We start from the raw sequence: 25,685 nt of genomic DNA, 5'->3' as shown, positions 1-25,685 counted from the left end.
TAGACCTTTTTCCACAGCAGCCATTTTGAGACAAAACAGGAGGGTCGTCACAAACAGAGTCGAGGTGCTGCTGGTGCGCATGTCAGCTCGCAAGAGAGGCACTTAATGCAAAAGGATCTTCATTAATTGTTATTGATTAAACCTGGCGATTTAGCCAGGGTGTATACCGCCAACACCCAAGTGTCATCATCTCTGCCCAGTTCGCTGTCTGATTGTTTGCAAAATAAAGAGCTGTAATGATTAATTGCGTGTTTTCACAGTTTTATATTTCATGAGTCTTATGACAAACTGCGAGCTAGGAAATGAGCTTTCGAATTGTCAAATATCATATGTGTAACTCATGGTACCTTTCAAGTGGGATCAAAAAAATATTTGTTACTCTCCATTCTCTACTTGATGAAGTTTTTCCAAAACAAGGGCCCATGTGGAAACCAGATGTCCAAATTTCAAAATGAACATATTCAAATCCACCAGATCCAGATTTTTATTTGGATCTGCATTAAACTGTGCTCACATATAGATACAGCCACCTAAATATCTCTGATTTTTTTTCCATTTATATACATGCATTATCCCTGAGAAATGTATAAAGATGGCAGAAACGGAAAAAAAAAATACTTGGGTATGTTCCTTTTATTTACCCAGATCCCCACAAAAAGTCAGCGGGGTCTGTTCAAGGCAGAGACTCATCCACTATCTAAGTTTCATGGAAATCTGTTCAGGAGTTTTTGTGAAATACTGCTGACAATCCAACCAGCCACCTACTTGTTGAACAACTCCTGTTCAAAAACATGCTGTGAAAGTTCCCTCGTGGATTTTTCTATGGCAGATAAAACATGACAAACTTGTTTTAACCAGAATTTTTGTATAACCTGGGCTGCAAACTTGTAATGTGGAAATCACACTAGTGCTGCTTTTATTGAGTCTGTTCTTTCTTTTCCTCTGGTTTGCTGGTGTGGTGGTCTGAGTCTGAGAAATCAAGAACAACCCTTTAATGACCTTTAGCATCTGTATCAAGTAACAGCCATCTCTAAGGCAAAGACTATTGTTTGGACCGTCTGCATCCTTTACACGCTGAGCTCCAGATGCTTCCATCAGGGCAGAGGTTTAGTCTTCCTAAGGGCAGCAAGAACTGATACAGATGATCTTTTATTCCATCGGCTATTGACCTTTTAAACAAACCACAACCTCCATGATCTATTGTAATGGAGTGAGTGATGTGGATATTGTCTGGTGTGTGTGGTTGATGTGTTATGTATTTGTGTTTGACTCCTGTCTTTTAAGCAAATTGCCCAATGGGGACATGAAGGTTTTTTAGTCTTCTCTGGTCATTATGTAACATTTTTTTGTCTGTATTATTCTTTGTTAAACTATTTAATAGAACAACATACAGACTAACAGTATAAGTATTTTTATATTAAAGCGTTATGAAGCAAAAAACCTCTTAATTCAACACTGCAATACATCAGACATCATTTATTTACAGCATTACACACGATGGCCTAAAACAACATATTTAAATGATAACCACCTTGGTAGTAAATTCGTTTACAGTGGACAAATGTCTGTTGTCTCATGATACATTGGGTCATTTTCACTACAGGATGTATTCATAAGAAGACAATAACAGTTAACCTTTGTATAGTTTGTCGTCATTTACAACAGTGTTGGTAGTCAGTGAGTTTTGACGTTGCTGAACCACCCTCAGCACTAAACCATCTGACCTAACCTGCCCGATTAACTCTGCTTAAGTTTGACATTATTGTCCACCTACATATTTGTAAAGCAGGAGGAAGTGAGGTCATGTGCTGCTACAAAGCCAAGCCTGGGGTTAGGGTGCTGGATTAGCGCCTCACCCGGAGGGATTAGGGGCAGAGTGTATTGACACAACACTGGCGTGCCACATCCATCTGTTGCTTCCAGTGCAGCCCAGTCTCAACCTATGCATGAACCTGGAGAGCAGCCATATGTAGTCCTGGCACCCTACCATGCATCATCTGCTATGCATTCAAGTATGCTGTTTATGCAAATGCGCATGCAAACACACACACACACACACACAGAATGGCAAGTTAATTGAAATACAGATTTAGAGGTCATCGTCTTTAGCATAAGCAGTGAGGCTCAGGAGCACATAACAGACCATAAACATAGCATTCACTGGGATTTACACTGTATGCATTGGGATATATACAGTACACGCATAACAACGTGTAGTACATACAAGTTAATTGAGTTAGATACACAAGCTTGAGGCGACTGTCTTGCCTGCACTGACATCTTGTCGTTACTAATATGGTGGCAGGAGACCAGTGAGACCTCAAATATTGTCAGTTTTACACTTGAGTATTTGTTCATATTATTTATACAAGAAAAAGTCATCAACAAGAGAGCTTCAGGGGTGCTAGTAGGCAGATTTGTCATCTTTGGTCACAACCAAGTTAGCTGTTTCCCCCGTTTCCAGTCTTTGTACTAAGTTAAGATAAGCTAAGCTAACCTTACCCACTGCCAGCTGCAGCTTCATATTTGCTGTCCAACGCTGAAAGTGGTGTCAGTCTTCTTAATTAAATCTCAGCACGCAATCATCAACTATTACAATTCTACTATTAAATAACACGGAGTAGTAGTGCAGCTGAGGAGAAGATGGGGTTAAACAAGTTGAGGTTTATAAAAGGGCCCATCAGGATTTGGATCGATTGTGTCTGACCACACACTTCCTGAGTCATTGAACTCAACTGAGCAAAAGACACTTCGCATTCCAAGAGATCAAAATATAATTCTAGGTTTAATTGTCCTTCAGAGGGTTGGAGATCATGTTCTCTTCATAATAACTAGATAATTTAACAGCAAGGGAATATTCATCTGAGGCTGTATTTACAGCTGTAAACAGCACAGCAGAGCTCAGCGGATGTACCACAGACACATGGTTGTGTAAAATCAGCCAGTGAAGATTTGTAGTCCTGTAACATCTTGACTAATAGAATACATTTAAAAGTAACCCAGGAAACAGACATACCTGCCAGCTCGTGTTTCAGTCAGTTTTTTTGTATGAAAAATATCATCTAGTTTTGTGTTAAACTGCTGAGTGAACTTCATAATTTCACTTAGCACACATCACCAACACCAACGTGGCTGCCAACCTGGCACAGATAAGGTACTAAAAAAGATGAAAATCACAATAAATCTGTCCAAACTGACAACAGCAGTGATGTGAAAGGGTCATTCATCAGCTCTACAAGGTTTAAGCTACAGGTTTTGGTGAGTGTTGCTGGTTAGTGCTGGTGGAAATTAGCCTGTGATATAGAAGGTGATAGACGGTTTGTTTGTCCTATTAACTTCCATCCCTTTTACAAACAGTTTCTAGTGGCGCCTTCCCATTCAGCATGTTAGAGAAGCCTGACTCTTGTTAGACGACAGGGCACTACTACACTGCCGGTGTTCCTGATTAACAAGTAGCCGTGTTAACTTGTGACTTCTGGCAAAACGCGTCCACAGCAGCGTTGCCATGGAAAGACACTGGTCTACTAGTAATTGAAGTATCGTAACAACACCAATACAAACAAAGCAGCAGGACGTGATTCCAGCTGTTCCTTGTACTAATGTAATTTAGCTTTCCTAAACTATGATTCAGCCGGCAAACAAGCTTCAGTTTCAGCCATGCTTTGTGCTATTCATATTCTGCTGTCATGTTAACTGGCTCCTTGGTATCAGTTTTGCCTTTTTGACTTCACTGCAGAGGGACTTTCGGTCTGCAACCGATGATGCTGACCCATGGAAATTGAGAATGAAATGAGCTAATAGGTTCCTGAACAACTCAGTCAAAGTTGACTATGTTGACTAAGTTGACAATGACTCACAAACAATGAACAAACCGTATTTGTTGTCTATTTGGTTTGTGGGTGCAAGAAACAGGAACAAATATTTTACATGGAGACTGTTTCACTTCAGGGAAAGGGGAACCTGTCTGTGAAATGTTTCGTCTGTGGTCAGTAGATGATGCTTCTGTTAATCATTTCACCACATCTGCAAAATGACTTCATCAGGTAACCTTGATGCGTGCAATTCAATCCAGAGTAAAAGGTCAAAGCTCATCTCATTGCCGCTTTATTGGTAACTGAGCTCATCTGCGATGGGTTTGCAGCATGTTCTGTATGTTTTATTGTTGCTGATACGGAGATGTGGCACATTTTTATTGAGGTTTACTTAGAAAAAGGAGATGTGACCAGGAAGATTAGATTGACTCAGAAAGACAGCTTTTCCTCCAGAAAGCCGCTGGCCAAAGGCTGACCTTTATTAAGTGTAACGACATAAAGACAGGTAGTGTGCTTGGAGGGACAAGGGAAATTCTTACCACCGGTCTTTGGCAGAATGAGTTCATCATTGATGTAACACAGTCTGTGCCCACGCAGTTGACAGGAAATAACATAACCACTCCAAGTTTGCCACTTCCAAGCAACCAGCGAGCGATGAGTCATTGTTTGGCGGAGAATTTCTACCAAACTCCTGCATTGCCCAACAGCCCACAGAATAAACGACCGGCACAGACCTTAATGCCAACTTGATTACAACAGACATACAGTAGGTGGTGATTTAACACACATGCAAGCACACACATGTGCAAACCATTAGCCGGAGATGTGGGCCACAACAATGTCTGATGAAAACAAAGTGGCCTCAAAAAGAAATCAGCGCCGCCACGTACCAGGGGATCAAAAGGAAAGCTGTACTATAATTAAAGGAAAAAACAAGCTTGGAAACACACGCTTTCACACACCTGCAACATTAAATAACCCCGACAGCTTCCCATCCTGTATCCTGTAGTGTTGGTACATCATGGTAATTTCCCTCAAAATAACTTACAATGCACAGTTTATGTAATGAAGTATGACATTGTCACATAATGTACATCAAGTGGTATACTTGTGTGTCAGTGGTGGAAAGGGATGCAGACGCTTTAGTTAGCAATCTCTTTACCAAGTACAAGTACTGATACTGCACGGGAGAAATACTCTGTTACAGTTTGGTGTTGAACATGTTACCTCAAGTATAATCAGGAAAATGTTCTTCAACTATCGTGCCTAAATACCATAGTGCATTCATGTAAATGCAGGATTTCACTGTTTTGGTTAGTGGAGGTGGAGCTCAACTCTTTTAAAATGATTAAATCTGTTATCGTCATAGTTGCAGATTCATTTTCTTCTAGTTTAAAGGGTAACTCCACTAATTTTAAACGTTAAAGCATGCTTTCAGATTTTGAGCACTACTGCCTATCTGAAAAAAATCTAACAGTTTTGATAACCTGCCTCCAGTGGTGCCCCTGCATTGTTTAAGTTGCATTCTGGGTAATGTAGGTGCCAGGTTTTGAAAAGAGGAAAGATGCACTGAATAGGAAAGGCAATGTCCAACACTTACATAGGTGTGCAGTGTTGGACCAGCGGACTGCTTTTCAAAACCTTCATTACCCACAATGCAACTCAGCCACTAAATTACATCACTGGAGTTAGTGTAACAGATTACATGCAGCTTCCTCTGGAGCCACAAAAGGCTTTATTCTACTTTATTCACTTCCCAAGATCTCTAAAGAAACTTTGGTGGAGGCATCCTTTAATTGATGACAAAACATAGTATTTCATAAGCTCTTCATTTGTTCTGCACAAAAGTCTCAATAGCTAAAGTAATCAGATACATGCAGTAAATTAAAACATACATTATTTCACTCTAATGCAGTGAAGTAAATGTGGATGGTGGCATGAAAAGAAAAGACAAGTACCACAAACTTAACTTAAGTAAATGTACAGCTGTGTCTTAAACTGTTTTTTTTTTAACTTGTTTTAAAACCATATTTTATGCTCCTCGCTGACTTATCAAGCAGTAGTGTCTCTCCTTTAACTCATCTCAGTAAATCATTTGTCTGCTGACACTTCTATCCAACACTTGTTTGTCCCTGGGACTGAAAAACAGTGTACTCTTTGCCAAGGTCAGCGCTCCCAACGCAGCTGGCTGGAATCCCCCCGACTGTGCAACACAGACTAGTGCTGCTCTGCACGTATACACATCTCCTCCTCCTCCTCCTCCTCCTCCTCCTGCGCTCTATCAGTCTCTCTTTCCTCTTTTCTGTTGACGCCACAGGAATCGACAGAGAAAGAGTTAACGGGCGGTTGAGGCCCAATAAGCAGAATGGCTTACTTTCGCTGAGCGGTCAGATTTTTAAAGGCCAGTGCAGCTTAAGACATTCAACAAATCTGTTTTAAATGTATGTTTGCTCATGAAACTAATATCACATTTAACATGTGTCGGCGAGAATAAAAATTGGAGTGCTGGTGCTGCTGCTGCTGGATGCATGACAACACAAATGACGACCGTCGTGCCAGTCAGATGACCACTTTAAAAATAGACAGCAGCACTTGGGTATCATGGACTATTTGTTTTTCTTAATTATTCATAAAGACCATGTTTTAGTAGAGAGAGAAGGGAGATTTGGGTAAAAGGTGGGTGGTGGACATATCCTGAAAAATGCAGAGATTCAGGGGGCTACAGTGAGTTTTCTAAACAAAACCAAAAAAAAGAAAAGAAGGAATTGGGTAATGGGATAGCGTCAAAAATCGAGTAAATGTCAGAAAGACGGATTTGCAAAACACAAGAATCTGAGATGAAGATTTTAGTAATAGAGGCTCTGCCTGAAAATCAATAAGGGAAATAAAATCAAACGGAAAATACCAAAAAACCCATCATCATGATAGAGACCAGTCATCCAGACCTGCACTATAAGGAGTGAGTCAGAGGGAAGAGGGTTCGGAGAGTAAAACTGAGGAAATGAGAGCAAAGGGAAAAGAAAGTGAGTGATAGCGGGCGAGGACAGACAGTGGTACGGGCTGGTGAAGTGGTAAGGCAGGGGAATTTGAGGATCAACTGTGCCGCTAGCCTTCCTTAAAATAGCTCACACAGATATAAAGAGGACTTTTCTGTCTGCAGTTAAAATGCCTAAACCGTTCTGTCCACGCTGCACTTCATTACAGCATCAAAAGTGAGCGTGAAACACAGTCGGTCCGTGAACCGGCGGGAAGAACGATGACAATGCGAGCACTGATCTATAAAAGAGTCTGTATAGCAGTCAGATGTGATTCCAACATCTGCTTGTGTGGTGTGCAATACACCGTATGCACCAACATCTGTTTTACTTTAGTCACTGAAGCATCATTATTAGCATTAGCATATTAGCATCGTTATGCACTTGAAATAGGTGTATTTCTATACTTAACAGTGTTTAATTGGTGCTCTATTTTGTAACTTATTGCACATTGTTCATATAGAGAATGTTCATGTACGTCACATTGTTAATGTATATACTCTAATTACCTTATTTCAGGTCCTATTTGAAGAATTTTGTAGGCTCTCACTTTGCTATTTACTATGCTGACACATCAACAATTGTATTTTTTCTTTTCAGTTTAATACGACAACTAGTTAACTGCTACCACATGTGTGAATTCACAAAAAAACTGGACTAGTTTTAAAAAATTACGCCACATCATATTAATAGAATTCAAAGGTTATTAAATATAAAAGTAGAATCAGTAAGATTTATCTGAGCTGTTCCTAAAAGCGCAAAAAAGATAGTTGATTGCTGAATCTCATTTCCAGGGTTGGCCTAAAGTCTCCCTCTCTATCTGTGTCCGTCGTGTTACGTCGTTTCATCTCGGTCCGTCTGATGTGAGTGATGTGCAGTGATATGATAAAATCATTCTTGTGAAGGCGTGCAATGAAGCAAAATATAAAAATATATATAATTCAGCTCAAGCTAAAGTGACAAGACTATTTGGAAAATGTACAGATATTTGTGTCAACATGTGTGGGGAGGAAAAGAAAAAAAAAGGTCAGAAAAATAAATACTTAAGTACTTAAGTACAGATACCTGAAAGTACAGCTAAGTATTAGTTACTTCCCACCTCTGCCATCGACATCCTTGTTTCCTCCTCTGTCATTCAGCTTGTGATGTTCCACGTGTTGAGTCAAACCTGCTTCTTTTGTTATATTTTCTTATCCTGCAGGTTTAAGCAAACCTTTTTATACTGCCTTGAAACTGATTCGGAAAAGATCTAAAGCATTTGTTGGTTACCAGCAAGTAACCAGTTTTTTCTTGTTTTCATTGCACAAATGCAAAGCGCATATAGAAACAGCTTGTCTGAACCCACCACTGTCATTCAGCCCGTTATGTGGACACTTGTCTGTTCATCAAAGGGTGAGTTGATGACAGAACTCCTGCCAGTTCAGAATATGCCAGTCCCTCGAAACACTGGCACACTGTCCAGATGCATAAAAATACAACCACTTGATTTACTGTGTGCATTCAGAACATCGTGTCTAAACACACTGAACAAAGTCAAGTTAAAGTCTCTGGCATCTTTTTATCTTTGCGTGCATGAACTGTAGATACACTCGAGTGGGCGCATGACGATGCAGAATAATATATTGTTTAAAGGTTGGTCAAGACGCAGGTTGAACCGAGACTGCCACATGTTCACATTTAGTATTCTCCCCCACCCTTCACACACACACACACACACACACACACACACACACACACGCCCACAGAGGCCTTTACTTTATCAGGAAATTGTCCCGGACAGCATCCTGAGAAGCCTGGATCACACCCAGTGAACCTGTGTATGTGTGTGGGTGTATGTGTATTGCAGTAATCTTATCACCACAATATGATAAAAACAAATGCTTTGGACATATTGAAAAAAGAAGCAAACAAATGAGTGATCTCTGGTGAAACACATTTTCTTTTTTTAAGTTTCGAGGAATAATAATAAATGTGACAAATCCTTCGTCTAACCTCCCATGTGTCAGGACCCTTGTCACACTTGTAACATCCTTGGATAAATGTTAAAATATGTAATTTATTAAAACAGATGTGCATCTATGGTTCTGCATCACAAGTTCAGAGGTACGTATAGATAGAAATAGATGAATATGAGTGTCTATTACTGAAGGTGACGTTTTCAGGAGTATTCTGATGTATGAAAAATAATTGTACTGTTATAAGCTGTATGGCTGTTGTGTGAGTCCATGCATGCACGTGTGTGTGTGCGTGTGTGTGTGTGTGTGTGTGTGTATGTGTGTGTGTGTACAAACATCAGTCTCCTATTGTGTTGGGGACAGTAGCGTGAGAGCGACCAGAAGGTCAGCTGCGCATCACATCAAAGATTTGGCCGTCTGTTAAAGACCCCACTGTCAACACACACACAAATACAAATACATACTCCCACGTGAGACTTCTGTGCAGCTCTCTGTGCTCCTCACGCTGAACAATCAGGTATGACAGGCGTGGTCTTTGTGGGTCCCAGTGGGAAGAAAAAGACAAAAGGCCCTCAGGAAGAGGCCGTCCACTCATCCTCAATCCTCATCCTCACACACATCCACACAGGTCCAGTGTATCTGCACACGGGCTTATACTTTGTCGCTGTCACTGTGTTTATAACATCAGATGTTTTCTAGTTGACATTCATGCTGATGTAGGCTAAATCATGTGCTTTTCTATATAATGTTCCTCTCTAAGTCACCACTGTTATATATCATGACAGGCATTATCTGTCTGTAGTGAAACCACTTTGCTTTTCATCTTCCAGTAGCTACATTGGGTTTTACATCCTCAGGTGGAGCGTCACTTCAGACATCAGAGTCAGTTAGAAATGAACAAAGCCCATTTAATTAGTCTAATTGTGTTAAATATGTAACACCATGCACATAGTTGGGTGGGGAAGATTTCCACGATTTCTCAATTTTTTCTAGGATATCTAGGAAAACTGTGTGAATGAAACATAAAAATGTAAAAACAAAATATACTACCTGCTAATCTTAAATAAAATGCATTTTATTTGTATCGTTCACATGTTATTTTTTATGGCAAGATGAAAGTCATGCTCCAATTTGTGCTTATAAAGTTCAGCTTTTAAATCATTTTTGAAAACCCATTTGTATAAAATTGCATTTCTGTGACTTTGTCTGCTTTGTTGTTGCATGTTTCACTCTCCTACGTGTGTTATTTTATTTGTTTTGTGTTTCATTCAGATTTGTAAAGCACTTTGTTACTGTGTTTTGAACTGTGCTTTGAAAGGAGCTATGCATATATAGTTAATTATTATTATTATCATTGTTAATGTTATTATCATCATCATCACATTTTATTATATTCCCTGTTTTGCCTTTGTTGTTCTGAGTATATTATCAAGTGAGACATATTTTATTTACTTTTCCCCTGTTTTTTGAATGTCACAGCCTGGTACTTTGACGCCACCGTGCGGCACGAACGTGCAATTGCAGGTTATTAAGTTTTATCTATATTTAGAGCGGGAATATCGCTACAAAAAAACATAAAAAATCAACTGTGATTTAAAATAATCTCACTAAGGGGTTTTCTCTACATCTAAAAACAAAAACAATCCTGTGTTTATACACTGACAGTCGCGTGATGGCGCTGTTCAAATCTTCACTGCGTCATGCGGCTTCACAGAACTCACTTCCGGGTTGTCGTCGACAAGGTGAGAGTTCACAAGGCATGCGGAGGTCGTGTTGTGCTTTTTCGCCTTTAGCTCGTGTTTTTTTAGCCACTCGGGACCGACTCGCGATGTGATGGCTTTCCTGAGTTTGTTCCTGAGAAGGCAGCTGCTGCCGGCCGCGTTCCACTTCGCCCGGATAGCGAAGCCGGCCCGGCCTCGGTGCGCCGGAGCGCCGCTGAGGAGGCTGCACGGCTCGTCGCGGCTGCGGGTCGTGGAGAAGGGACCGTGGGGGAAGAGCCGGGGGCCGGAGCAGCAGTACCAGCTCTCAGACCTGGACAAGGCGGACGCTCTGGTGGGTTCAGCCCGGCGGGGAAACGCCGTATAGAAACACATGGAGTGAGACTTTTCAAACAGTAGAAGTAGAAGACGTTTCTAATAGTTTTCTTCTTCCATGTTTTTTTTTTCAGATGCTGAGAAAGTCTCATGAGACAGGTAACGTGACATGTGTTGTATCACACCTTCACTCTGTTAGATGAAAGTTGGTCTGTGCCCAGCAGTTGTCGTGTAGCGGTGTCATTCTTACAACATGAACAGATCAGCCCTGGGATGAAACCTCAATGTCTGTGTCCTTTGTGGACACATTCAGTGATAATGCAGCAGGTGATTTACCTGTGACAGCTGGTGGAAGTGCCTGCTTTGACATCATTGTGTTGGTGCAGCCAGAGATGGAACATGTCTTGTGACCATGTAATGAAGTAACGCAGCATCCGAGACTCCCTTACAAATCACGTGATTTTAAGAGTTGCGGCATCATGAGGAGAAACTTAACAAACTTCGTGTAATGGCTACTGCAAATTCTAAATCATATCTTCCTTCCTGTAAATTCGGCATTCAACATAATAAATTAATATGTGTCTTTCCTTGTAAAAAGTGTCTGTTATCCCTGTCTGCGTCAGTGTCTGAAGCTGTTTGAAATTATTTCACAATTTGCACATCATGTATTAAATAATGTAACCTGTTGATGGTGAACATGTGAAATCTTACAGATGCAGTTAACAGATATTACTATAATGCTACTAGTCCGGAGAAAGTAGAGAAAGTCCCCGAGACTCCCTTTAAAAAAATCTCAATTTTAGACATGTCATGCTTCAGGAGAAATTGTATAAACTTTAAGAAAAGTCCACAACACATTTGTGACTACTTGTGCCTACTTGTTAATTCGGCAGACTTTATACATGAAGACGCTTCTATGTCTATTTGTCCTAGTGCGTAGATGTATTCTCTCTCTCTCTGTGAGAACGCGTCCTTTCTGCTATAATTGTATGCATCTGTCTTATGGATGATAGGGTTACTTTTAGAGTTCCCCCAGAAAGCTTGGTTTATAACTCGAAACATGGGCTTTAAGGCACTGAAATAGACATTTAGTCTAACATTCAGTGACCATCAGGAAGCGAGAGATGAGAGTAAATCATCTAGTGGAGAGAATGATCGAACAGTTTCTGGACTTGACAGGGTTTTAGTCCGTCACAGTGATGGGTGGTGACTCTCTGGACTCGGCGGTAGGGAGGAGAGGTGTGGAGTGGGTGTAGTGTTGAGCAGGCAGCGTAAGAACATTTGGAACAAATAGCCGGGACACCCGAGTCAGTGACTATAATAATTTTCCTGCAAGTTCTGTTAAACTTTAAAAGTGGGACAACTTACACTGACATCTTAAAGCCTTTATCGCATCCGCTTCATTTTTATCAGCTCATAGAGATCGGGGAAGTAGTAAAATTCCACCCAGTTAACAACCGGACTGCACATTACACCTGTGTAGCTTTACACGGCCATTAATTGACTGTTACACACTCGTCAGATATACTTTATAGTAGACCACAAAGAAGAGAATTACACGAGATAACAGATGGCCCTAACTTTTCACTGAAGGTTTTGCTATAAATACTGCTACAGTGACATAGAAAGTTTTCATCGGCCTTCATCAGGGAGGCTGATATTTCAAGGTTGGATGACCAAACATGGTGATGAATAGCTCTCCTGGTAAAGTACATTCCTCATGCAGGCAACTGAGGTTTAGGCTCAGGGTTTGAATTCTCCCTGCAGCTTTTGCTACATGAAGTAAACAACAACAACACATTCTCTAGACATTTGGAACTGAAGTTAAAAAGACATCTAAAAATAACATTTAACAACTTTAATGTTGAGCCCTGTATGGATGTCTCATCAACATAAATGGTGAACGTTGAAAAGGCACATAAAAGGACATGAAAAAAATTTCTATTCCAGCTCTCAACATTGCTTAAACTCGCTGTATATAAAGTTATATTAATTCATACACATGCATCTAAATTATGCTGGATTGTGATTGTCTTGCAGGATTCCTCTCGTGGTTCAGGAACGGACTGCTGGCGACCGGCATCGGAGTCATCGCGTTTGTCCAGAGTGAAGTGGGGCGAGAAGCAGGATATGGTACGATCAAACCAGCACACTTGTAGCTTCAGCTCTGTGGTTGCGCATTAACAAACAGTGTCTTGTGTTTCAAGTTTAGAATCAAGGAGTCAGCGCGGTCCTGAATTCTTTAAAATGGCTGGATTTAAGAGAAATAATATAATGATTATGAAAATTAATAACTAGAATTCTCTTCAAACTATTAGCCCGTCAATACGCCTCAGTTCTTTTTGTCCTGAAGTCAATCACTTTTCTAACGTAACCTTGTGGTAGATTTAACTTTTTCTATTCAGCAGTTTTATAATGAATAATTTCACGAGGATTTCTGTGATTGACTTAAATCATAATGAGTAAATAAGGAGCTGAGATCTTTGATATCTAGTTGTAAGAGATGTCATGGCTGCCTGAAATACCAGTTTTGAGCGTCTGAATGTTTTATTAAGCGAGACCTTCATTAAATCATTAAATAGTCATTGACTTTGATGCGCATTAATGTGTAAACAACCATAAAAAACAAAACTTACCAGCCATGGCTTTAAATGAGGCCAACATTATTGATGTCAGAATAAGTGTGTTACTTTATTTCTTACACGTTTCACCTGTTTTGAAGATCATTCAAGGGCACACGAGTAAAGATCTCTGTTTTATTCTTTTTTATCTTTTCACCCAACATGCCTCCATCCCAGATGTAATTGCAGTGAGCTGTGAGAAAAATTAATAGGATTTCTACAGTAACATCATCAATCTGTTTTCCCCTCAGCCTTCTTCATCCTGGGAGGCGTTTGCGTGTCGTTTGGCGGCGCCTCGTACATCGGCAGCCTCTTTGCTTTGCGGAGGATGATGCTGATGTCTGTGCCTGCTCTGCTGCTCCAGAGCGCAGCGGTCGGCAGCGTCGCCCTCTTCTGGCTGTGCGCGGTATCTCTCTACATCGGCCGGCTGGAGGTGGAGATCATCCACGAGGACGAGGAGGGAGAGGATGAGGAGGAGTGCCAGGAGTGCCGCGAGAGGCGTGAGCACCGGGGCTACCGCGGCTCCCATGACAGCAGACATCATGACAGCGAGGACAATGACGGCAAGGGAGCGAACAAGTAGATGCTGAATGGAGAGCAGGAAAGCGTGTGTGATGCTTTGATTCAGGGTTTCCCTCGTGTGTGTGTGTGTGAGTGTGTGTGATCGATGTAAAGATTATTGTGAAAGGGGAAAAAGACTTTTAGACTTTTTCGGAAAAATGGTCAGAAAATGCTGAAATCTTGGTAGTTCAACTTCATTCACCACATCCATTTCTTTCCTAAGATTTCTTATAATCAGACATTTTCAAAGCTGCTTCACTTACATTATCAGTAAGCCAGAAAAATGTATTGATTTTTATAAACCTTTTTTTTTTTTTTTTTACATCCTCACATTCATAGACACACTGAAAGCATCATATTTGTTCAATTATACTTTTCACTGCACTGTATGCAATAATTTTTCATTTTTGGGGTCATTTCTGTGGTGTTTCGCTGCCGACTGTTGGTGGATGCTATTTATTTTATCATTAATTAACTGGGATTGAAATACTTGAAGTTTTCATTTAAGTCTTGGAAAATAAGACAAACCAGTCAAACAAGATCATTGTGGGCTCAGAATATATTTTTTACAGAGGTTGAAGTTCCCCTGTGGAGTAATTTTTTTATTTAGTTTTGTAAAGCCAATAGCACTTTTGTCAGTTTTTGTTTCTCATTAGACTTTTGGAAACAAAGAGTATTTTTCAAAGTTTTTTTTCCTGTGGTTGTATATTTTGCTCTGTATTGTTGATATACATGTACAGTACTTATATGTAAACCACAAACCGTTTTTACCTTTTGAGTGAATGTCACTTTGATTTTGTGATCACTACAAATGCCGTCTTAACGGGTGTAAAAAATAGTGATAGTGTTGACAATATTGGAGTTTGTTCACAATAGTTGGTTCACTATTGTTTGCTCTTATTTGTGTTTGCGCCACTTTCAATGCATCATACTGTACATACAGTAATAAAGCGAGAAGAAATCTGTCCAGACTTCAGTGTGTGTTGTTTGTTTGTTAGATTTCTGTACTTCTTCAGGTGTCACATCTGCTTAATTTTAAATGGTGAGGCAGCCAAAGTAGACCTTTGTTTTTCAGTAGTTAGATTAAATCCAAATTGTCGAGGAATTTGGGCAACTAAAGCACTACTGCATAGGGTCCTTAATTATGACCAGATCTTACTTTTCAAATAATATATTATTATATATTTTTATATATATTTAGAAATTATTTTTAAGTCATTCTTACACATTGCATATTCTTCAATTAATGCATGTTTCAATTCTTTTTTAACAAACTGAACCATAAAACTTGTGCTGTATTTTTCCAGCATCACTTTGGCCTACTGTGTGGCCTTTACATGATGGGAGTGTGGAGACGACCTATACTGTATTATCAGTGTTGGGGAGTTACAAGTATTAATTAATACATAATAAATTAGTTCATTATTTTTATTTATTGGGGGGCGGGGCGACTGGATTATACTTTATAGAAAGAAAGGGCTTCTGGTTGTGCCTCTGGTGCCCTCCAACTCTGTGATTTCCAGAGTTTCCTGAAAGCAGCATGTAACTGTTTCTGAAACTAGCCAAAAGTTGGCTGGCTAGCAAACGGCTCAGCAGCCTCTACAGACATTGTGACAGAGGCTGAGAGACTGAAGACGACATTGACGGAGGAATCTGAGGAGAAAAAGAAACAATGAGAGGCAAAAGTAAAAACTCAGGCTGGCTGAAGACGGCGCCAATAAATGCCAGGCTGGACGTGTTGCTGTTGAGTAGTAAGTAATATTAGCTAACTTGCTAATTTATAGTCTTTGTGTTTTTGCATGGCTTGATGTTTGGTTGTGATAGAAAAGTTGTAATTCACTATTTGTTTTTTTTTCCCAAGTCAGGCCATGTTAACAGAGGTTTAGCTGGTTGCATGTTACAGCCTGGTGTTATTGTCTGTGATTCAGATTGCGTTAGCTTAGCATTACTGCTCCGAGTTGTGAAAACTTGTGCAAACTGAGCACTTTAAATTACAATGCATCTCATAAATTGTTATAGAAACCTTTTATTTTTTTATGTGTGACTAGCATTGCACTGCCATGCCAAGTTCATAAAGTAATCACAAAGTAATCAAATATATAGTTAAATTACTTTGATTAAGCAGTTAAAGCCACTGTAAGTGTTAGTAAGCTTACTGTCTGTTTAGCAGTTAGCAATCTCCTTCCTCCTTTAAGATATTTGCATTACATATTAAATTATCAGCAGGGTGACTTGTCTGTCATGTCAGAATTGACCTTCCCACCACTGTGTATAATGCACACAGAGGTTTGGATCAATAGGAGGGCCCCTAACTGGTTAATCCGGCCACGGTCCCACAAACACACCCCTCTAGAAGTGAAGGAGAAAAGGTAACGAGTCTGAAGTTGAATTAGCTGATAAAATTCCTACCACATGTACATTTTAAATGAAGGAATACGAACTCCCTTAAGTTAAATGAAACTGATTAGTTCCCAGACAAAGTACAGAGGACATGACCTCAGTGTCCCCTCTATTAGCCGGGGCCCTGCTGGGGACATAAAGGAGAGAGCGCACACTCCATAATTAAATATCTCAACACACTTTCATCTGTAACTGAGACAAAATGTGCAAAATATCTTTCTGGATCTTAATTATAAAGGAATCAAAAACCTTCACCTGTAACCCAAAACCTCTTAACAAGTTGTCATATTTTTTTGGATTATGCAAACATGGCCCGCTTTAATGTGTAAGTGCTGTCAGAGTCGGTAGTAACTCTCCGAGCTGTAGGAGTCAGAGGATGTACAAACTGTCCACGCGCGCATGCTGTACATGCATAATTTTTATAATGAGCCGCTCGTCTGCAAGCATGTATGAATATATGAACTGAACGGAGCAGCATGTGGTTGTGAGTGTGTGTGTGTGTGTGTGTGTGTGTGGGAGTGTTGGTGATGGGGGGGCTTTGTCTGTGATAACTATCACTGACTGGGCCGGGGCGAAGGTCTGTGATATCTCGCGGCCATCGACACACTGTGTTGCTGTTGAGACTCACCTCAGAGTCACCCTCTCTTCCTCCTCTCCTCCCACCTCTCCTCCCGCTGATTCCCAGGGCGTTTCAGTGCAGTTGTGTTTCACATGCAGGGTGTGTCTGGATGGCTGCTGCAGTGTGACCAGCATCGCACCACCACCTCCTCCTCCTCCTCCTCCCCTCGAGCCCCTCTCCTCCCTCCCTCAGATCCTCTTCTACCCTTTCGCCCTCGAGTCTCTTTCTTTCTGGACTCCTCCTCACGTTCGCTTCTCCTCCCCTCCCCTCCTCTCCTCCCCCGCTTCTTCTCTCCTTCTGACTGCACAGGTCTGTTTGGCATGCAGGAGGCTCCTGAGGCCTGGCGCGTCTAAAGGGCAGGGCGCCCAGAGGCAGGAGACGCGCCCTCACTGACAAACACCATCTACCCCAGACCCCCGAGCTGCTACGAGGAGCCACAACACCAGCCACAGCTCCACGACCAGGTTTTGCCTCATACATCTCCACAAACGTACACATCTACACCCTCAGTCTGAGTGCTGGGGCCATAACCTCTGCTTATTTGGAGAGCAGCTTGCTCATCTGCTCAGGTGTTAAATGCCAGGCGTATGGATCAAAGCATCTGCCTTGAGAAACTGCATTAACTATGGATTGGCCTTCTCCTGGTTGAGAGGAGATTTTTTGGGGGGGTGAAACAGTGACAAAGAGCGGAGGTTGCAGAGGAAGGATGGAGGACAGAGGGAGTTATGGAGGTGCAGCTGTCTTCGTGTCTCCCTCCATCCCTCACTCTATTATTCCCACCCATATTTTTTTTTACTCTTTCAAATGCATTTACATGTGCTCAGGTATTTCCCCCGGGAGCGCGACTCCAATTCAGGGGGTAAGATAAGCCATCAAAGTCGGTGACAGAGAGGGCATATGGGTGACTCAATGACAGGCTGAGTAGAAAGACAGTCAGGAGAGCTGCCACGACACGCAGACACACACACACACACACACACACATCCACATTGACACAAACAGCGCGCAATGATTTCATCTGCACAAGCCGCACCTTTACTTCGCAGTATAAAGACTCCACAGGAAAAAGAAGACATTAAGAGGAAAACAGAGGTGCAGCTCCATTCACAGCACGCGCGCACACACACACACACACACACACACACACACACACACACACAGTACATACGGTTTTGCACGTACAATGGCATTTTCTCCCCAACAACTGCTCTTGTTTAGTATGCGCTTCCTTTGGTCTTGAGGAGGAATGATCCTCACTCTAATGAACTAGGGCCTGCCACTTGAATGTAAAACAGGATTTAACCCGTCTTCAATGTCAGAGCCCCTCCCTGGGGCTGCTTCAGACAACACACACACACACACACACACACACACACGCTTGCAAATTCACAGAGATGCACACACATACACAGACACACTTGCAAACTGCCAATGCACATACATACACACGTTGATGCATGCCCACATGTAGCCTCTCATAAATGAGACACAGTGTGTGTTCGCTCTCACCTGCTTCACCATTTCCCCCTTTTATTAACGATCAATATTGTTGTGTTTTATTGTGTGTTTTATTGTGTTTTGTCCACTCCGGGGATATTCAAGATCGCCCACCTGCTTCGCTGATGACACAGACATCTTTTATTCATTCCGCCGCTGATTCGTCCCTTGTGTTTGCTACTCTTGGCCGTGTTGTTGGTTGAATTTTGTGTCATATGAATGTCTGCTCCACGTCGGAAGAGTTGGTGTTTTGTGAAGGAGACTAACAAATCAAACATATGCAAATGTGGCTTGGAACAAACTTGATTACCTTAAAATATGTGTCCCAAATGATCCCACAAAAACTTAATTAACTGCGTCAAACATACGCTGAATCATGCCATTCCATACATCTTAATGGCTGAAGTGATGTGCAGCACGGATGCAAGAAAGAATATGACAAAGCCTTTGAGTTGTGCTCCTCTACTGGAATATTTTATTGTTATTGTCATCTGTATCACTGTTCTTCTTTTTTACATTTGTTCATTTTATCTGATGAGCGGGTGGAGTATTCACAAAGATGGGAGGATAACGTTAGCTTCACAGTGATGGGCAAGGGGTTAGCTGTTTAATTCAACCAAAATGTAACAGACAGAAATAAAACAAACAAACAAAAAAAAGCATACACACTTGTACAAGCCAGTGCGCACGCACACAGTATATCATTGAACACCCAAAAGTATGTGTGACAGCTACAGTATGGGTGTGTAGTGCACATCGTATCTGAACAAATACTTTTTAATTTTTTTTTTCATAGATTTTCATGTAAACTCATCCCTCGGGTCAGACAGGCGACTGTAATCTCAAACTGGGAGCAGAATAAAAACAGCGTACGTACAGTGTCTGTCATTATGGCATCACTTTAAAAGAAATGTAGGTGTTATTTTCACCAAATGTTGGATCAGTTAGAAGGATTTTATTTCAAAGTGCTGGAGAATTATCTGATGTTTTGAGTACTTGTATCATTGATCATTATTATTATTGCGTTTCTGTGTGTGTGCGTGTGTGTGAAAATTAGATTTTTTTTTTTAAAAGTGTGTTTGGCTGTATTGACACCGGCATTTTGTCAAAAAGTGGTCAATTTTTCAAATGTTAAAGGGGCACTACGTAGTTTTGGAACAGAAATTAAAACTAAGAATTTTAACATGAGGTAACAATATCAATTCAGAAATAGTTATTTGTTCCATAACTGAATAAACAAGCTGTTCTCAGAAGGAAATCAGATCCACAGAACACTGTTTGAAGCTAGAAAGGTGTCAGGGTCTGCCACATATGAAGTAAACACTATGAGATTGTGTTGTTGCATAAGTCAGTTTGCTTACTCAGTTTATTCAGTCATGAAGACAAAGAGAGTTTATTTAGTTTGTTTAGACATAAAAACATCAGTCAGAGAAGATCTTTGTCTTTGACTTAAAAGTTCTTCCCAAAAACTACATTGTGCACCTTTAAATATCACATTTAGTAACAGAGATTCTCTCCTGTTTGAGCATCTTTTAGACGGCACTATTGTTTGTGACTCACTTCAGTTCAAATGAGAGATAAAATATTCTGATCAGTAATTTAAAAAAAAAAAAAAAACAGTTTTATTATTTTCATATAAAAGTTGTTTTGTATTTGTTTGTTTTATTTTTTTCAGTCGTGAAAGGAATTCCAATCAATCCGCATTACGCAGAAATTAAAAGTGTTTCGTGTTTCCACTTCTGAATCTAAAACTTCCTGAACTGAAAACAATATCCGAACAATTCAGGGCGATGTTTTTATTGACCTCTGACGGTCATCTTTTTAATGACCACATGGGGTCTGTTTACTTCTCTGACCGTTTATCCTTCTCTAGCACACCGTGGCCAGGCTATGATATTAGTGACCACTCTTGCATTGTTTTCTGTTTTAACAGGATCACACAGGGAGTGTTAAGTGATGAAGTGCTTTGAGTTCACAGCAGAACAAATTTCAGTAAGTGCTCAGAAAAAACACAGAGGCTTTAAATGATAATAAACACTCATGTCCAGCACCGTTTTCCCCCTCTTCCTAAAAACATTTTCAGAAATATCTTTTTTTTTTCAGAATAATAAAAAAGTACTTGGATGATATTATACATCCAGTAAAACAATGTTATTCTGTCTGTCTAGAAACATTTTTCCACACAATCGCCGTCCTTCCTTTTTATCTGGTGAAAAATATCAAAAATCAATAAAAAAAGAAATTAAAAAAAAAAGAATATGGCTTTCACACACAAACACAACCGCAGCATCATACATAATATACTATAATTAATTCTCAGTTAAACAAATGGCCTTCCTATGATCAAACAACAGAAGTAGAGTCCTGTCTGCATTGCATTTTCTTCCCTTATACATAATGGAATGTCTGGGACGACATTAGTCATATTTTTGTCCCAACAGTGTGCTTTAAGTATGGCTGACTGATGTATACATGGATTTTTTAAATTTTTTTTCATAATTATCATTACTTTGAATCTCAATACAAAAACACCAGAGGGCTGTCTCCAGCTATTTTTAAGGGGAAACCCTATAATCACCTGCAGTGTAAGAGACGATTTGTGTAATACTGCAATAATAAAAATTTATATTCCAAAGTCACTTTCCTTCCTACGTACGAGTGTCCACCTCTTTCTACTGGCTTTTAGGGTTAATTGGGTTAATTGGATTGACAGCGAGGAGGAATGTGAGCTGAGGGTCTTTATGGTTTTGTCTCTATGTACAATATGGCTTCTCTGAGTGGAAGAGACACAGAAATCAACACAGTCATCTAAAGAAAGACACAGAGCGGAGTTCATTATTGTTCTAGAGACAGAAAGTCTTGAGGGACGACCAGTCAAAAGTTTCCATGTCCCGTTTTCTCGGAGAGTCACTGTCACTTGTCCACAGCAGGCGGACGCTGTAATTCCCCGCGGCAGCGACTTGTCACATATTTTAGATCGCAGTTATTCAACTCATTGTCCAATTAGTAACGTCCTCAGAGGCTTAATGTCCTGCCACTTCTGTCTCTCCTGCCCTTTTCAACGTCTCTCTTTCTGGTCTGTCACTCTGCTCCGTCCTTCATTTTCATCTTCTCCTCTCACTTCCTCCCCTCTGAGTCTCAGTCCTCCTCGGAGCCTGCAGCCCCCCTCAGTCCATTCATACAGAAGGGCAGGCCGGAGGAGAAAGGGTTGTCAGACGGGGAGAAACCACTGAAGGGTGGCAGGCCAGCCAACCGCTGTAGGTGGGGGAAGAAGGCTGGCGGGGGTCCCTTGTGGTGGTCCGAGCGTAGCTGCAGGCCATCGCTGTGTCCTCCGCTGTGGTGGTGGGAGGGGGGCAGCTCAGGTGGAGCATAGCGGATAGTGCTCGGGGCGTAGAGGCTCTGAGGGCCCTGCGGGCCGAGGGCAAGGGGGTGGAAAAGGACCCGCCCCGCTGCGCCGCCTGCAGCCAGTCTCTGGAGCAGCTCAAAGTCAGGACCGCCACCTGCACCGCCACTGCTCCGACTGACCACCCCCGACACGGACCTCTCATCACGGGGCAGCGGGGAGGACACGGACATGGCCGGGGACAAAGCTGGGGATGGGGGAGTGAACAAACCTTTCGGGGGGGCCTCGCTGCTGGAAGAGGAGTCAGGGATCGGGGTGGTGGGGCTGTCGCCGTTGAGGCTGCTGGAGGGCGTGTGTGCATGTGAGGGTTGGGGCTGGGTGGAGGTTTGTGTGTGCGACCCCCAGCGCCCCCCGCTGTTCAGGGCTTCGTGCTCAGTCTTGATGCTGGGGCTGCCGGGCAGGGGAGACGGGGTGACTACGCTCTTCAGCTGCTGGATCACAGCCCGGCCGTTGTGCACCCGCCCCCCCCTCTCCCCTCTGGTCGGGGTTTCTCCCCCCCTACTCTGCTTACTTCCTCCCCCACTGTCTTCCTGTTTCAGTCTGTCGCTGTCTCCCCCCTGGTCCCACTCTGTCTCTTCCTCCTCCTCCCCCTCGCTTTCGCTCGCCAGGTCAGAGGAGGCTGACACGCTCTCCTCTGCATGACGGAGCTCCTCCAGCCTGCGACGGGATTCAGGAGGAGCGCCCTCGGGTTCGGACCTCAGCAGGCGCTTCCTCCTGTCCTCTGATGGGATGGCGGAGGCAGTGAATTTGTCTCTGCCTTTAGTGTCGGGTTCACTCTTCCCCACTGAGGTCTTCGCTGGCTGCGAACCTGGGGAGGAAGAGAGATTTTAATGATAGGAAGAGGTTCAGGCGGGTTTGGGGGCGTTGTTGGAAGGTATTCAGGTGAGTGCATGCTGTCCTACCTCGGGCCTGTGGGGAGCTGTTGGTGGGGGGCGAGCTGACCCGAAGCCGCTCTGCTCTCACGTTCTCCGGTAGCTGCAGCAGGTCCAGAGGAGTGTCGGGCAGCTCCGTTCGACTGGACAGACGGAGTGACGGATGGATGTAAAAATGGAGGAAGGGAGGGAGAAAAAAAGGTGGCCATAAACACAAATGATCATCTACCACTTAGAACCACTTACAGCTTAAAAAAAAAAAAAAAACGCTAGTGGCGTGCTGATTTGAGTGAATACTTAGAGATGGAAACAACATATAATCAGACTAATAACAACCTCCAATAGCCAAACTGCCTCACACCCTTCTAACCTCCACCTAGCACGCACACACACACACACAGTAGGTAGACCCCACCCTGTAAGACACACACAGAAACACACACACATACACACTCTCAGCAGCCCACCTATACACAGTTAAGCTCAGACAAGGAGGAGGCTGCTGGAGAAGTTAATGAGCTCTTGTAATTACAGCACTAATTAACTAAAACACCATTCAGCCCCAAAATTCTGACATCCATTTGTTGTAATTATATAGCTTCAGTCCAATTAGCATTGAAATTCAGCCTACTCCTCTTGTTTTTGTCTGACTGCTGCTCGCTGTGCATGTATTTGTGTTACCTGCCGTGTTTGTGGTGTGTGTGTGTGGGGCGATGAGTATATTTGCATCAGTTTCTGCCTGAATGTGTGTGTGTGTGTGTGTGTGTGTACGTACGAGAAGGAAATACGGGGAAAAGCATGTTTTGTCGAGGTTACTGCAGGTGTTGTGCCCGTGTAGTAAATAAATATAGCCTTAAACAAGAGAAATGCCACATTTAACAGGTAATTTAAACTGAAACAGAAAGCAATTGTCTTTAATCAGCCTCAGAGCCTTCTTATAAGATCATGCCTGCCAGTTCAGAGTAATGACACTAGACGGTGCATAAGTAATGCTGTAATACTGTCACTGGAGACTCTGCATGAGTGATGACTTCTACACAAGTTCGATACATAATTTTGACAAAATTTGTAAATTAACAACATTTAACACAGTTATTCATGAAAAAAGTCAGATGAGCTCACTGTCTGTCATAACACTGATCACTGTGAATGCTTATAAAGGTTTAGGTTGTGTTTCTAAATTGAATTAGCTCACTAAAATGGTAATTATAAATCATAATCTGTCATTTTAACTAGAGAAAAAATATCTGTTTTTAGGGCAAGAAATACCTCAAATTAATCTAAAATCTATAAAACATGAGATGACTTAAGATAACTCAAATTTCTGTCATCTTATAATTTTAAATAAAAATCTTCAATATTTATACCAAAACCTAAAGTAGCTATTAAGTTTTTAGCCGTTAACATTAACTGGTAATGTGCTCGGCTTTGATGTCACTGTTTTTTTAAAGTTCCCTCGTCAGTTTTTCACATGTCGGAGGGAGCGAAACTCGTCCAATAATCCCTCTGCATTTCATCATCTATCCCTTCAAAGGATCTTTGTACACAGTATGGTGCCCGCATATATATAAACTCAGCTCATATCAGCAGTCCTCCAGTTAAAAAAGAAAATAAAAAAAAGTGTGGCTCTGCAGCAGTTGCACTGACCTCAGGACGTAGTTGACCCAGATGACGTTGCGTTCGTGCGGGGCTTTGTGGTTGATGGAGACGGTGGCGGTGGACTGGATCCACAGGTAGCCTCCTCTCCTCTGGAGCCAGCGGTAGTAGCCGGTCACCACCTGGCCTTTCCTCAGCACTGGGAGGAGACGGGGTGGACGGTTGAATAGAAAAGGATGTGGTACAGGATACGGATGATTGAGGGGAGGGAAGAGAAGAGGACAGGTGTTGGTTTGGCAGTTCATGGTGACGGCAGCAGAGGGCGCCGATCACAACAGGACAGAGAGGTTTCAACAGGCTCTCTTCCATCCATCAAGCCGCCCTCAAGTTCAGACATTTCTTTGGACTAAAAAGGGGGGATCAATTTAGTAAATTACACATCAGTGTATCATAAAATAATTACTCTGGTAAAAGTGAAAGTCACCCATTTGAATAGTAGTACTTGAGTAAAAGTCTTAAAGTATCTGATTTTAATTGTACGTTAATATAAACAGACATTTTCTGGCTAAAATGTACTTCACATATCAAAAGTACAAGTAAAATCCAAGTACAAATACCTTTACATATATTTACTGTATACAATAGATTGACTGATTATCGTATCTGATATCATTTTCAGGATAGCTCGAATCCATGTAAAATTGTGAAACGTACACTCTGATGTAGCATGTAATCTGTAAAGTAACCAGTAACTACAGTTATCAAATAAATACAGAGCTGTACAAAAGTGCAATATTTGTCTCCAAAGTGTACAAAACAGCAGATATGCAGAAACTCGAGTTGAGTATTTCCGATTTCTGCTACATTTTGATGGTGATGTACGTTTACTCCACTACTGTTACTTTTCAGATTGAATACTGCATCAGAACCAAGGTAGCACATTTTGAAATTAATTTATTTAGTTGGCATCAGATTAAAAAAAAAAAAGGGGGAAAAGAAAAGGAAACAGATTCCGATGACCAGGAAAAAACCCCTCATATACAGATTAAGGTTGCATGTAAATATATGTACAATTGTTATGTTTACTAACTCAAATTAATATTTTTACACAATGTCTTCACTTCCACTCAAGTATGACTTTAGGGTACTTTTGCACATGTTGTGACTCACAGTCCTCGTGGCTCTGCCGGAGGTTTTCCAGGTCCTCTACGTGGATGAAGTGGTAACAGGTTTGTCCCACCACCTCTGCTGGGGTCAGATCCATATATTCTGAGATCCTGT

The 25,685-nt window shown here is 41.6% G+C and overlaps 2 protein-coding genes and 1 long non-coding RNA gene across 4 annotated transcripts in view; 2 read left to right on the top strand and 1 right to left on the bottom strand.

Annotated features, from left to right (window-relative positions):
* The first annotated feature begins 10,514 nt into the window (after positions 1-10,514).
* tmem160 (transmembrane protein 160) lies at positions 10,515-14,988 on the top strand. The gene is made up of 4 exons (XM_037086406.1): positions 10,515-10,854; positions 10,970-10,994; positions 12,876-12,968; positions 13,708-14,988. Exons 1-4 carry the CDS (start codon positions 10,636-10,638, stop codon positions 14,037-14,039), a joined length of 669 nt encoding a protein of 222 aa, XP_036942301.1. The 5' UTR covers positions 10,515-10,635; the 3' UTR covers positions 14,040-14,988.
* A 539-nt stretch (positions 14,989-15,527) lies between these two features.
* LOC119012354 lies at positions 15,528-21,172 on the top strand. Its single transcript, XR_005072446.1, has 2 exons — positions 15,528-15,768; positions 17,346-21,172. It is a non-coding gene; the product is annotated as an uncharacterized LOC119012354 (long non-coding RNA).
* Positions 21,173-21,321: 149 nt separating this feature from the next.
* npas1 (neuronal PAS domain protein 1) overlaps positions 21,322-25,685 on the bottom strand; it is a 68,010-nt gene continuing 63,646 nt past the window's right edge. The window contains exons 10-13 of one of the 2 annotated variants that reach the window (XM_037086080.1): positions 25,575-25,681; positions 24,456-24,603; positions 22,839-22,951; positions 21,322-22,744 (exon numbers count right to left, since the gene is read on the bottom strand). In XM_037086080.1, the coding sequence (XP_036941975.1) occupies positions 21,672-22,744; positions 22,839-22,951; positions 24,456-24,603; positions 25,575-25,681 (1,441 nt within the window). In that variant the 3' untranslated portion in view covers positions 21,322-21,671. The remainder of the gene's footprint in view (positions 22,745-22,838; positions 22,952-24,455; positions 24,604-25,574; positions 25,682-25,685) is intronic. The other variant, XM_037086088.1, reaches the window with a different exon arrangement.

Source organism: Acanthopagrus latus, chromosome 2, assembly GCF_904848185.1.
Source record: "Acanthopagrus latus isolate v.2019 chromosome 2, fAcaLat1.1, whole genome shotgun sequence".
Lineage (NCBI taxonomy): Eukaryota > Metazoa > Chordata > Actinopteri > Spariformes > Sparidae > Acanthopagrus > Acanthopagrus latus.
The sequence above is the reverse complement of the archived record's forward strand: the minus strand, read 5'-3'. Positions and strand labels throughout refer to the sequence as shown.

Coding starts and splice junctions, on each gene's coding strand:
- tmem160 (XM_037086406.1), top strand. CDS start 10,636: ATGGCTTTCCTGAGTTTGTTCCTGAGAAGGCAGCTGCTGCCGGCCGCG. Junction 10,855..10,969: donor TGGACAAGGCGGACGCTCTG/GTGGGTTCAGCC, acceptor TTTTTTTTTCAG/ATGCTGAGAAAGTCTCATGA. Junction 10,995..12,875: donor GAGAAAGTCTCATGAGACAG/GTAACGTGACAT, acceptor ATTGTCTTGCAG/GATTCCTCTCGTGGTTCAGG.